The sequence below is a fragment of the Cygnus atratus genome, chromosome 6, assembly GCF_013377495.2.
Source record: "Cygnus atratus isolate AKBS03 ecotype Queensland, Australia chromosome 6, CAtr_DNAZoo_HiC_assembly, whole genome shotgun sequence".
Taxonomy (NCBI): Eukaryota; Metazoa; Chordata; class Aves; order Anseriformes; family Anatidae; genus Cygnus; species Cygnus atratus.
Window position 1 is genome coordinate 23393251 of NC_066367.1, and position 13580 is coordinate 23406830.

The 13580-nt window shown below is 41.9% G+C and overlaps 1 protein-coding gene across 1 annotated transcript in view; it reads left to right on the forward strand.

Moving 5' to 3' along the window:
- The window catches only part of PLA2R1 (phospholipase A2 receptor 1), a 41622-nt gene extending 30789 nt beyond the window's left edge, over positions 1–10833 (forward strand). The window contains 9 exon segments of the mRNA XM_035570901.2: positions 408–538; positions 1090–1234; positions 3096–3334; positions 3858–4026; positions 7313–7453; positions 7871–7987; positions 8430–8606; positions 9286–9315; positions 9528–10833. Of these exon segments, the coding sequence (XP_035426794.1) occupies positions 408–538; positions 1090–1234; positions 3096–3334; positions 3858–4026; positions 7313–7453; positions 7871–7987; positions 8430–8606; positions 9286–9315; positions 9528–9742 (1364 nt within the window). The 3' untranslated portion in view covers positions 9743–10833.
- The last annotated feature ends 2747 nt before the right edge of the window (positions 10834–13580 follow it).

The following is a 13580-nucleotide window of genomic DNA, read 5'->3' on the forward strand; positions in this document are numbered from 1 at the left end:
TGAATTCCATGCATTTGTAAAACTTTCTGTTTGGAGGTGGCAAGAATCTAATTGGCTATCTTTATTTGAGAAATATTTCTTTTCACCAAAAATGAAAAGTTTTTTCAATGATCCAGTACCTTGAATAAAGTTGTACTCCATCTTAAGTTGTTCAAGCTACTGTCACAATTTCTGGAAGACTTATTAGTTAATAGGCTAGCTCCTAGACCCGGCCAAAGTTAATTAGTGTAACTGAATTTATAGCTAGATGACGATGAAATGCCACTCATGTTCCTACTTTCTAGTAAGTAGGTAATGCCTTTGATTGGTAGTTTAATTTTTCAGTGCTTTAATGTGTTGGAAGAGACTTCAGCCAAATGGTTACCAGTTTAATGTATTTGATATTTTACTTCTGTTTCATTTTTCAGCTTTCATAACAATGAATCTATTTGGACGGAAAACTAGTGTTTGGATAGGCTTCCAGAGTGATGATTATGAAAAGTGGGTGAATGAAAATCCTCCGATGTATTCCAATTGGTCTCCAATTCAAGCAGTGCATGTGAGTATTTCTGAGGGTTTTAAGGACATTGAGTTGTTGTTTTGGCTGTAATCATCATAAATGCCACAAAGATAAGGCCTAACTTGTTATAGCAAATTAGTCTTCTCTTAATTTCTGCAACTTCAAACAACTGTGGGCACAATTTTATGAGTGTAGCTAGAGGTTGCAAAAAGAGCACTATCTATACAGGTATTTATGTAATTTATGGCTGTAGTCCCATTGTTTTACAATTTCAGTCAAGCACCAGGATTTAAATTATATGGTTGGTATCTTATACTAGGTCTGAGCTAAGTTTATGAATAATACTATGAATTTCATATTTTAGTACATTTTCTACACCAAATTAGTTATTATTTTGGTTAATGTTTTAGTTTGTTCAGTGCAAGTTTGTGACATATTTTCCTATGAGGCCATTATTCCAAATAGTATTTATGTGAATGCTTATTGTTCTACCTAACTATTTATAATAGTGACTTTCAGCTAATTATGAATTACGTCTTGTTTTACATGGTGTCTTTTATAATTAATGTAAGATTCTGTGTTGATTGCAGAGACAGCGTTATAATAGTGCCAACGTTGAAGAGCAAGTTCCACTTTGTACACTGGTGTCAAATAGCCCGAATTTTTATTTTACGGGAAAATGGTACTTAGAAAACTGTGAGAAAAATTATGGGTTTGTTTGCCAAAAAAAGCAGGGTAAGAATTTGTTTTGGTTTGCTTCTATTCTCATTTGTTCTCATGTTGAATTCCACTTTATTCACTTTATTTTCATCTAGAAGCAGCTTGTTAGAGGTGTCTATAAAACCATAAAAGATTTTTAAGGTAGTTTTACTTTGATATTTCAACAGACTAGCTCTACACTATTTAATAAATCAATAGCTGTGATGTTGAAGTAATTTCTCAAAAATTCTTTTGCTGTTAAATTTTGTTCCTAGCTTTGAGCTACATATCGTGGATTTAAGACTAGAGATGGAATTTGATGTTGTCTGTCATTGTAAGCAGAGTAGCAGCATGAAATTACAAAAGGCAAAACAGGATAATTTGGATGAAAATATTTGTTGTTGTTGGACTTGCAATCTCGGACCAGACTAGACTCTAGAAGATGTATTTCTGTGAACAGTGCAAGCCAATTGGCTGATCAGTCATAGCTTGGCTTTTCTTCTCCTGCTTTTCCAGTTCTGTCACTGTAACATCCACTTGCCAGAAGCAGCAGGCTTTCACAGGGAACGCACGTTGTTTCTCTGTGCTTTTGCTCGAGCTGAGCGGCAGAGCTGCCTCTCGGGTGGGAGCTGCTGCTGACCCTGAGCACGTCCTGGGCATTGCTGCTACTGCTGCTGCAGCATGTTTCCAAAATGGTTTGGTGGCAAAGAGTGCACTCTAAAGCCAGGGCAGGGCTGTCGTCTGAGCCTTTGTGGAGCATCTCTGGGGGCTGTACTGGATGTGGTGGTTGTTTAGTATGGCTCAGCTTTGTCTGTCACCTCATAGTTAAGCCCTAAAGAGGAAGTATCTCCTGCGGCTCTCCGCAAGAGGCTCAATGGAGTAAATAGAGTAAACCAGCACACTTTGGGCAGAACTCACATATGGCTCTTGCAAACCATAACCATGTTTGACATCATTTATTACAAAGCATAGTTGTGGGGAGTGCAGGAGTAATCTTGCATACAGTATAGGGAAAAAAATGCATTTTCCTCCTCTGGTTGGTTTGTGTTTACATTTTCATCTTAACCCCCTTGCTGCTGCTCCAAACAGGCAGAAATGGCTTTATAAAAGGCTGTCCAGGAGGGAACCTGCCAGGAGGGAGATCTGAACTGGGCTCTAATCTCGTAGTGATGCTTGTGTTAGGACTATGTCAGCATTTTACTGCATTTCCTGATTTAATTTTTTAAGCAGTGATACACACTGAAAGCTGGAACAAAACAGAACGCTTCAGTTAGCTCAAGAGCAGAACTTTTTCTGCTTAGAAATCTCAAACTGTAAATGATTTGTGGATTACAAAGAATCAGTTAACTTACTTCTTTAAGATGCTTGCTAACACTCTTGTTAGCTGTAAAGGAAACTGAATTTATAAACACTCCACATCTTAGCGAAGCAACTGTTTGTCATTCCCTCAGTTATGTCTGTACAATTATTTGTGAGTCCACGTGTTGTGCTGTGAACTGAGCTTGGAAAAGATTACAAATAACCCTTCAAGAAAGAACTGCTCTAAATTACATGCAAGGAGTCAGGGTTAAGAGCATGCTGCAGCCCACATCTGGGATATGGCCAGATCCCATGTGATTTCCTGCAGACTTTCAAAGGTCCACTCAGTGGAACCAACTCGGTCCAGGTTTTTCTTTTGGTACACATTATATTCATTCACTCCTGTCATGAGTTTTGTGGTATGATGGAATTTCAGATACTGTTCTAGTAGTCAGCTATTTTTTGTTTGCTGTGCCTTCCTGAAATCAAGGAGTTTGCAATCTTTTGATTTGTTTTTATGCATAGTTTTAATTTTGAGTTGTTCCACTGTGTTCAAGTTGTCCATTTAAAAAAATAATCTTTTTTCTGTTTATAACAGACACATCCAGACATGTCATCAACGCATCTGAAATGTACCCTGTGCCAGATACTTTAGAGTATGCAAACAGAACATATAACTTAATACGTGGGAATTTTACATGGTCTGCAGCTTTAAAAACCTGTATGGCAAATGGAGCCGAGTTGGTCAGCATTGCAGACCAGTATCACCAAGCTTTCCTCACAGTCATTGTGAATCGGCTGGGATACAACCACTGGATCGGGCTGTTCACTGCGGATGTGCGTAATGGATTCACTGTCTACGTGATTTTTTTTTTTTCATTAGCAAGCTAATAAGCTGTATCTTTCACTAGAACTTACGGGAAGTTTGCATCTGGAAGTGGAACTCCAGCTTGAGCCCTAGCTATGTTTTGCAACGTGATACATAGATTTAATGAGAGATGGTTTGGTGCAGTGAGTACTGAAAAATGAAAGCCATAGAAAACATTAAAAAAAAAAACACTAAAAAATTATATATATTGTAGTGTTAACAGTCAAATTACGGTTCATTTTGAGCTGCTTTATGGCCCAGTAATCACTTGCACTCGATGACCCAAATACTCACCCACCAAACACAACAGCAAGTTAGATGTAGTTTGTGGTCTCCTAGAAATAAGTCGGGAGGGTCTTTGGAACTGCCTTGTGTTTATAACCCAGCCTTAGGAGGGGTAGAAGGAGCTCTGGTCAGGATGCCACCAGAAGAAAAGGCATTTGTATGGTGGTAAAGTATATCAGTGGAATAATGTAAAATTTGGTTTGGCAGAACGGGCTTAACTTTGAATGGTCGGATGGGACTAGGTCCTTGTTCACCTTCTGGGAAGATGACGAGTCCCAGGCCTTTGGCAGCTGTGTGTATATGGATACCTCAGGCCACTGGAAGAGTGCAAACTGTGAACGACTTCTGCAAGGAGCAGTCTGCCATGTGCCACCTAGTAAGTTGGAGTTAAGTTTTATATTAAATCTTTGCAGCTGCAAATGTGCGTAGGGGCAGTGGAGGTAGCAATGCTGATACAATGCTGATAGAGTTCTCTATTCTTGGCGAGGCCAGGAAGGGGACCAGTAAAACTGCTGTCTTGGACTTCCGGAGGGCTGACTTTGAGCTGCTCAGGACGCTGGTTGGCAGAGTCCCTTGGGAGGCGGTTCTGAAGGGCAGAGGAGTCCAGGAAGGCTGGGCGCTCCTCAAGAAGGAAATCTTAACGTCGCAGGAGCGGTCCGTCCCCACGTGCCCAAAGACGAGCCAGCGTGGAAGAAGACCGGCCTGGCTCAACAGAGAGTTGCGGCTTGTGCTTAGCAGAAAAAAGAGGGTTTATAATCTTTGGAAAAAAGGGCGGGCCGCTGAGGAGGACTACAAGGATGTAGCGAGGCTGTGCAGGGAGAAAATTAGAAAGGCCAAAGCTCATCTGGAGCTCAACCTGGCTACTGCCGTTAAAGACAACAAAAAATCCTTTTACAAATATATCAATGCGAAACGGAGGACTAAGGAGAATCTCCATCCTTTACTGGATGCGAGGGGAAACCTAGTTACTAAGGATGAGGAAAAGGCTGAGGTGCTTAATGCTGCCTTTGCCTCAGTCTTTAGCGGCAATACCGGTTGTTCTCTGGATACCCAGTGCCCTGAGCTGGCGGAAGGGGATGGGGAGCAGGATGTGGCCTTCGCTATTCATGAGGAAATGGTTGGCGACCTGCTAAGGAGCTTGGATGTGCGCAAGTCGATGGGGCCGGATGGGATCCACCCGAGGGTACTGAAAGAACTGGCGGAGGAGCTGGCCGAGCCGCTTTCCATCATTTATCGGCAGTCCTGGCTATCGGGGGAGGTCCCAGTTGACTGGCGGCTAGCCAATGTGACGCCCATCTATAAGAAGGGCCGGAGGGCAGACCCGGGGAACTATAGGCCTGTCAGTTTGACCTCAGTGCCAGGAAAGCTCATGGAGCAGATTATCTTGAGGGTCATCACGCGGCACTTGCAGGGCAAGCAGGCGATCAGGCCCAGTCAGCATGGGTTTATGAAAGGCAGGTCCTGCTTGACGAACCTGATCTCCTTCTATGACAAAGTGACGCGCTTGGTGGATGAGGGAAGGGCTGTGGATGTGGTTTACCTTGACCTCAGTAAGGCTTTTGACACCGTTCCCCACAACATTCTCCTCAAGAAACTGGCTGCTCGGGGCTTGGACTGGCGTACGCTTCGCTGGGTTAGAAACTGGCTGGATAGCCGGGCCCAGAGAGTTGTGGTGAATGGAGTCAAATCTGGTTGGAGGCTAGTCACAAGTGGTGTCCCCCAGGGCTCGGTACTGGGGCCGGTCCTCTTTAATATCTTTATCGATGATCTGGATGAGGGGATCGAGTGCACCCTCAGTAAGTTTGCAGACGACACCAAGTTAGGTGCGTGTGTCGATCTGCTCGAGGGCAGGAAGGCTCTGCAGGAGGATCTGGATAGGCTGGAGCGATGGGCTGAGGTCAACTGTATGAAGTTCAACAAGGCCAAGTGCCGGGTCCTGCACCTGGGGCGCAACAACCCCAAGCAGAGCTACAGGCTGGGAGATGAGTGGCTGGAAAGCTGCCTGGCCGAGAAGGACCTGGGAGTATTGGTTGATAGTCGGCTGAATATGAGCCAGCAGTGTGCTCAGGTGGCCAAGAAGGCCAACAGCATCCTGGCCTGTATAAGAAGCAGTGTGGCCAGCAGGTCTAGGGAAGTGATTGTCCCCCTGTACTCGGCTCTGGTGAGGCCGCACCTCGAGTACTGTGTTCAGTTTTGGGCCCCTCGCTACAGGAAGGACATGGAGGTGCTCGAGCGAGTCCAGAGAAGGGCGACCAAGCTGGTGAGGGGTCTGGAGAACAAGTCTTATGAGGAGCGGCTGAGGGAGCTGGGCTTGTTCAGCCTGGAGAAGAGGAGGCTCAGGGGCGACCTTATCGCTCTCTACAGTTACCTTAAAGGAGGCTGTAGTGAGGTGGGGGTTGGTCTGTTCTCCCATGTGCCTGGTGACAGGACGAGGGGGAATGGGCGAAAGTTGCGACAGGGGAGTTTTAGGTTGGATGTTAGGAAGAACTTCTTTACCGAAAGGGTTATTAAGCATTGGAACGGGCTGCCCAGGGAGGTGGTGGAGTCACCATCTCTGGAGGTCTTTAAAAGACGTTTAGATGTAGAGCTTAGCGATATGGTTTAGTGGAGTAGTTAGTGTTAGGTCGGAGGTTGGACTCGATGATCTTGAGGTCTCTTCCAACCTAGAAATCTGTGTCTGTGTCTGTGTCTACTTTATTCAAAACTGAAATATATTTTTTGGTATTTTCTTGCTGTATCTCCTATTTGCAAAGCCTTTTTTTCCTCATAAAATATTGGCCACTAGGTCCAGTCCATCTGAAAATGGAAAGAGAACTGCCATAATAGGAAAGAAACAGGAAAATTACTTTCTTTCTTCAGTGAATACTATATTATCTGAGAAAAATGATGATTGTTAATAACTTGGCTTGAAGGGAAATAAATTCAGTTTATTACAATTAACTGTCGAATGGGAAAAGAGAAGTGTTTAGTGCAAAGTGAAAAATAAGTCACATCTTCACTGATTGCACATAAATATTTTGCAACTTTTCTTTTTTTTAAAATAAAGGTGAGAATAATTTCCTGTATCCTAAAATACGTTTAGTTTCCTCAGAGCTCTATCAATTACCTGGTCTTCATTTGAACATAGAATTCAGGTCTGGAACTCCACTCAGCCCAGGATTGCAAAGTCCTTGGCAGCATCCAGCTCTCCAAATTGTGGTCATCCTAGCTCAGGGAGGCTCTTTGGCACAGTACATTGTACACTGGAGAGGCTGGCTGCTGCACTCCAATGGGAAGCTCTTATCTGCCTCCGTGCCATGGTATTTGGCATTCAGTTATCTTTGTGGCTTTGTGGAGAGAAGCTCTGCAGCCCCTGGAAATCCCTCAGAGATGCTGGGCAGCCCAGAGTGCCTGCTGGATGCTCCTTAACTCCCGGTGCACATCACTCTGTGTTAGATAAATATCCTGCTATTACTGTGCAAGCCCTCAAGGATTTTCATGTGGAATAAAAGCAGATTTACAGTTCTAATACAAATGTATACAGACACTAGATTTTCACTTTGAAAAGTAGAGACGTAACAGAATAACATGCTTATTAGCATTATTCCAAAACAGTGTGTGGTATGTTATATTAATGTGTATGTTGTAGTGCCAATAAAGCTGTGCTGTTATTTCTATCACAGAGAAGAAACTCACTGACTATAAAGGCTTATGTTCAGAAAAAACTGTTCCCTGGATCAAATTCAAAAACAGTTGCTACAGTTTTACCACAGTTCTTCAGGGCACAAGTTTTGATACTGCATATGAAGTCTGCAGAAATCAAGGTAAGTGATTATTTTGTAGCTATAAAATGTCATCATGATATCTTAAAAACCCACATTCTTCCGAAAATCACAGCATGTATTTTCTCTAGTGCAAGATAACAACAGTGGAGCTCGTAAGCCAACTACAAAATTGGAGGCTACGTACATCAAAAAATGTTCCTTTCCACGTGAAAATACTCATTTCTGGCATAAGACACAAAACGTATTTCTTCCCTTCAAAATTGTTTTAAAGTGATGTGCAAAGAGTTTTATATCAACCTGAGGATTTTCACATTAGTTGCAAATTTAAGAAGTTATAATGTATAACCAGACATTTCAACCTTTTCAATTAAGGTTCTTCATATTAACTTTTTAAAAGGCAATGTTAGTTTTAATTGAAGGGATTGTTTGAAAATCTGTTTTGTGTTTAATCTGCAGGCTCTAATCTTCTGACTATTCAAGATGAAGATGAAAACGCCTTCATTCTGGAAGAATTGCACCGTTTGGGTTATTCTGTGCAAATGGTTTGGTTGAACATCCTGCATGTTACAGATAGTAAGTTTTGGGTGGAAGAGAACTGAATGTAAGAATATGGATTTTTTATTTTATTGTTTTTTAAATGTTGGTATAAGCCCCTTCCAAAGCAGTATTATCTTTTGAAATTTTTTTCACTGTTTATTACCTGTTTGTTGTGTACCAAAAATTTTCTGTAATTGTTACTTAATAGGTTTCTGAATAGTCAATATGTATGCATGTGTGTGAGCTCCTTTATTTTCTTCTTAAAGAAGCACTACAGCCTATCTTCTGTATCAGCTATGTAGTATGTTTTTAAATTCTTAAGCAACAAAAAAGGATTACAATAGCCAAGCAGACAAAATCCTGGCATTCCTTTAATACAGTATTATTTTTTTTGTGTGTGAAGGTAAATCCAACAGAAACACAGATACTTATCAAAGCACAATGACATTTTGTAATTATTTATAACTTCTTCCCTTAGATGAGACAGTCTCCTGGTCTGATGGCTCTCCCTTAAATTATTCTAACTGGGGCATCAGAGAGCCTGAATTTGATCATCTCAAAGGGAATTTCTGTATCAGCCTGAGGACCACAGATGGTATATGGCAAATATCTCCGTGCAGAGAAAAAAAAGGATTTGTATGTAAAATGGATGCAGGTATGTGCTTTCATAGAAGCAGGTGATCGTGTCCTTATAACCATTGTTTATGTGTTCCTTGTTACTTTCTCTTAGTTTTCACTTTAATAATTCTGTTGCTTTGTACTAGAAAAAATATCTGTGGAAGAACAAACCAGCCAGGGTAACCTCCCTGTGAGGAACCTGTGCAGCCTTTTTGTTGCCGCATGCTGCAGTAAACTTTCTTTTGTACGGGTGTGCAGAGAGCCAGGCTGAGCTCCACAGACCCCGCAGTGTGTGCACCTGCACGGATGTGAGCAATGGGAAAACATATCTGCAAGAGACCTGAAGTGTTGTGAGAGCTCACCCAAAATGCCAAAATCACTGCAGGGACCAATAGCTCAAATAATCCACCACTGCACTCCTCTGTTCATGCATTTGCACATTCTAAAGTGTATAAGTACTGCTGTTCATCCTTGCCACAATGCCAAATAATACATTCCTCTAAATTTAAGATATTTTAGGTAACAGATTTAGTCGTGTTTAACTTGGCCTGTTGTAATCGTATTGACATGAGTAAAGTTAAACAAAGAACAGCCTGCTCACTCTTGTATGTTTTGGGGAAAATTGTCTTCTGAGTGTCAATGTTACACTGAGTGTATATATACTAATTTTTGTTAGTTCTGTCGATAGTTTTGTGACTGTTCTGATTCTATTTCAGATATTGATGCAACAGCACCCTCTGAAAAATGTAAGTTCCTTCTGGTCCTTTCTTAATTTTTATAAGGAATAATAATAAGTTTTGGGTTGATATTTTGTGAGATTACTTTTTTAACTGTTAAACCTGTGATTTAAAATGCATATGAAGAGTGTTTTACATAAAATATTTGTATTTTTGTATTTAAAATAATTTATAAATGTAACTATATTTGCGTAATAATGATCTCTGTTCTTCCATTTCAGCATCATACCCTGGGCTTGCAGCTCTGGCTGTTCTTGTAACATTGGTGATGCTGGCTGCCATTTCCATTTTTTTGTGGTGCCTGTACAAACAGAACAACAGACTCTTCAGCAGGATACTGTGGATTAGAAATGCCTATTTTCCACAGATTAACTCTGACGTTCCTGCTTTGGAAGAAAGCATCCTCATTTCTGATTTTGAGAGAGATGACAATTAATGCATCGGGAGTAATGAGCAGTCAGGTCTTCAGTGTTAAACTCCACATCCTACAGCATTTTTCTTTCTGTGAGCCAGTTGCAGCTCATCCTCTCAGCCATCAGCAAGGACACCTAAATGCTGCTGGAAGAGCGGTGAGAGGAGCAAAGCAGCAGCCACTGCTCTCTCATTCGTTTTGAATTTGTTGCAGCATTTGTTGCAGTTTCTGAAAGGTTTTCATGGTGAGCAGTGAGGAGCTGAGCACCAGGCACATCTGATCTCACCAGCACCAAGCCCAAGCTTCCTCGGTGGCAGAGGGGTCTGCGGCCCCTTCTCAGGTGACTCAGGGCACCTAATTCTGGAGAAACCCTTGCAGCTCTGCTAGAAGTGTGCAGAGGCTGCTGTGCTTGGACTGCTTTGGCTTGGTGGGGGAATTTGGTGAGGATGCACAGAACCGTGGAGAAATTGGCTTCTTTGGGAAAAGCTGAGAACTGAAAACACTCCCATACTATAAACCTCAAACCCCTCATGTGGAGCAACTGTGTCCAAGCCCCTGAACAGTGGGCATTTCCATGTAGCTTCTTCCTTCGGGAACGTTTGGGCTTTTGTGCTTTGTTTTTACATGTTGCAGAAGCTGCTCAAGAGCCAGCACTAAAATTTGTCCTTGAATTTAGGAACTCTGAAACCTATTCCAAGGATTATAGGTTAGTTCTTTCTAATACCCGTTGCATCTGTAAAACGAAGAGTTAATTTTCAGGCAGTGGATCCTTGCCAGGTAGATTTCCAAGCCTGCAGAAAAATGAAGTGACTTCTGATTTGGGAGTGTCAGAGCTGTGGTAGTTTGGCCCATGATGTCTAGTTTACGTTATAAAATATATTAGGCTAGAGTTACAATGATGTATGGACTTTGTCATCCTAAAGTTAATATATTCAGTAGAGATGCTTCTGGTGCTCTGTTAGAAAACAATGTGATCTCTCACCCAGGTTATTTCAGAAATCGAATCCCATCAACCACTTTTAAAGACACTTTGGGGCAATATCCATTTGAAGAAAAATATTGTTATTGAGTCTTGTTAATGTTATAGTAATAAATGGCTTTAGTGTTCACCTACAGTATTACTGCAAGCAGTATTTATGTGCACTCTTCTGAGACTCAGCTCTCCAAACATAAGGAGAATATGAGGGAGAATCACATCTGCAGTTCCCAAAGGATGCTCCTCTCTCTAGTCAGAGAGTCTTGTAATCCCAAAACACACCCTCAGAAGGCCGCTTTTCACTTTTAGTTGTCATACCAAGGTGCTAACGAAGGAGTGAGCTTGCACTGGCCAGTTGTTCCTCCCAGGCTGGTGGCTGTGCAAGACCCAGTTTCAGGTTACAGTGGTCCAAAGCGGACATGCTGACTCCCTGGGGGACTCCCACAACCCTACCCAATCCTCCAGCCACTTCTGTGAAAATATCTGAATGATTTTTGGAGGATTATTTATTATTATTTTTATTGCAGAGTGGAAAAACAAAATGTTAGTCACAAAGAGTTACCTCAGCATGTAATTATTGTGCCTTCAGTCATCTCTAAAAGCTGCTGTGAAGGGCTGTACATGTTGGTGGGTCAGTTTGTTTGTTTGTTATAAGGTGACTCATTCTAAGAATTTTGCAAGAGCCCTAAGATGGAGGCACATTTTTGAGAGCTTAGCAAGCAGCCAAAGCCAACTGCAGTGTTTTTATTTAGTATTTATGCACGTACAGAGGAATGTATGACTTCCTTTCAGTTAGATTTCACATGGCCAGTTCTATAAACATTGCAAAAATTGCCTTTTCATGTCATAACTATGTCTAGGGTTATATTTTTCTTAATTAGTTGATACATAGAGTATTTCTGTGCTGGTTTACAGAATTCAAGAAACGTGGTCAAGGAGGCTACAGATGCATTTGATCCCAACACAATTTTCATTTGACTTTTTGAAAAAACTTCTGTGGCTGTAACTATTAGATGTTCTTCTTATTAGGAGTTTTTTCTGTCAGGGGATTTTTCCATCAGATTTTTTCATCAGAAAAGCTAAATAGCTTTTCTCTGTATATTTTGTCTTGTGGTTTGACCCCATCCATTAGTCTTCAGGAATGTTTTTGAAGCTTCGCTGTGGATCTGCAGATTTGTGTATGGGACTGCTTGTACGTGAAGCCCACTATTACAGGTTGTGCACTGCAGCTTTTGAGTGCAGTTGCCAGACCATTTGCTATTTGTGTGTATGAACTGTGATAGCTTCCATGGGGCTAATTTTGCAGTATCTCACATTTAAAAAAAAATAAAAGATTGTGATCATCACTCCCTTCCCCATGAGAATTTCACCTATTTAAATACAGTTGGAGGAGCTAAAACCAACATCTTTCCTTCATCACATTCACTGGCACGTGTACACACTGCCTTCTTACAGCAGTTAGAGTGGCTTGCAGGATACTTTTTGCTTGCAAGAGTAAGCTGGGTCACCTCAGAGGACGTGCATTTATCAGGCTCTTATGCTGTTACCTAGTTAAGCATACTCTGTCAGATTTTGATGTTAATGAAGGTGTATATTTTTTTTCAAAAAACTTACATAGGCATTTTATCAATTTTCCTTGAAGTCTGTTGTAATCATTTTTAATATATTTGAAGGGCAGTTGTATAATAAATAACCCTAACCTCAAAATAGTGATTGTTGATTAACATAGACTATGATGTACGTGATCTTGCATTAAGGGAAAAATAGTTCAAGCAGTGTTTTCTTCATGCTTTGAAATAGTTCTGAGGGAACGGTCCTGTAAATATTTATTTTTAAAATCTTTCATCATTTAACTTTTCTAATTGCAAGTATTATTCACTCAAGAATGTAACTGTTGATTGTTTTCTATTCCTTGTTCTAAGAACTTTTTTTTACGGTGAGAACAATTATTTGCTGGAGCAGCCTCCCCAGGGGTGTGGTAAGAGTCCCCATCACTGGAGGTTTTCCAGATGTGATTCGACAGGGTGTTAGATAATCTCATCTAGGTTTCCTTCTGCCATAAAAGTTTGAACCTGCTGATCTTTTGAGGTCCCTTCCCATCTGGGTTGTTCTGTGATTCTATGGATTTTACCATAGCTCTCGTTTGTTTTCCCTTAATCTGAGATCTCCTACCCTGTTCCTGATCGGAGTATGTGGTGCCTACGTTTTGATTGCTGACTGTGATATTATTGGCAGTGATGTTCACTGTATTACTTCAACTGGAAAATTAAAGTGTGAATAATAACTCTCTGTGCTGCAGTTTTCCTTTCCCCAGCTTTAATTAGCTGCCAGGCTTTAGTGTCTTCTAGCAGCAGTTCCCAGGCTTTGCTCCAGGTTATCCTGGCAGGAGAGGGACAGCTCGCAGCAGGCTCCTTTCTGGCTACCTGGCAGCACCCAGCAGACCCACGCACGTGTGTGGTGGCTCCAGTGTTCCCCAGGGCATGAACAAGGGTGTCCTGGGACCTGCGTGCAGGAGGTGCTGGGAGGGGGAAGGAGCCACATGCTGTCAGTAGAGACGATGGATGCAAAGGAGCACATTGGTGATGCACAGATACTCTCCCAGCGTAGTGCCTGTTCCCTGCAGCTGGGGAGCCAGGGCCTCCAGGGGGGTGACAGGCTGGAGGAATTTTCCTGCTGGACTACAGAGGCTGCGTAGTGTGGGATCCTGTTCATTTCTGCCATGAGCAAGGTGGAAATACACAGACTGCAGAGCAGTAGCTTCCGCTGTAGCACCGAAGTGTTTCCTGTGTCCAAGAAACAGGTTCACCAGAGGCTGAGCAGGCAAGCGAAGGTTGCATTTTCCTCTGCACTGCCCATTTCTGTGAATGTGTTTACTGGGAGGGAAGT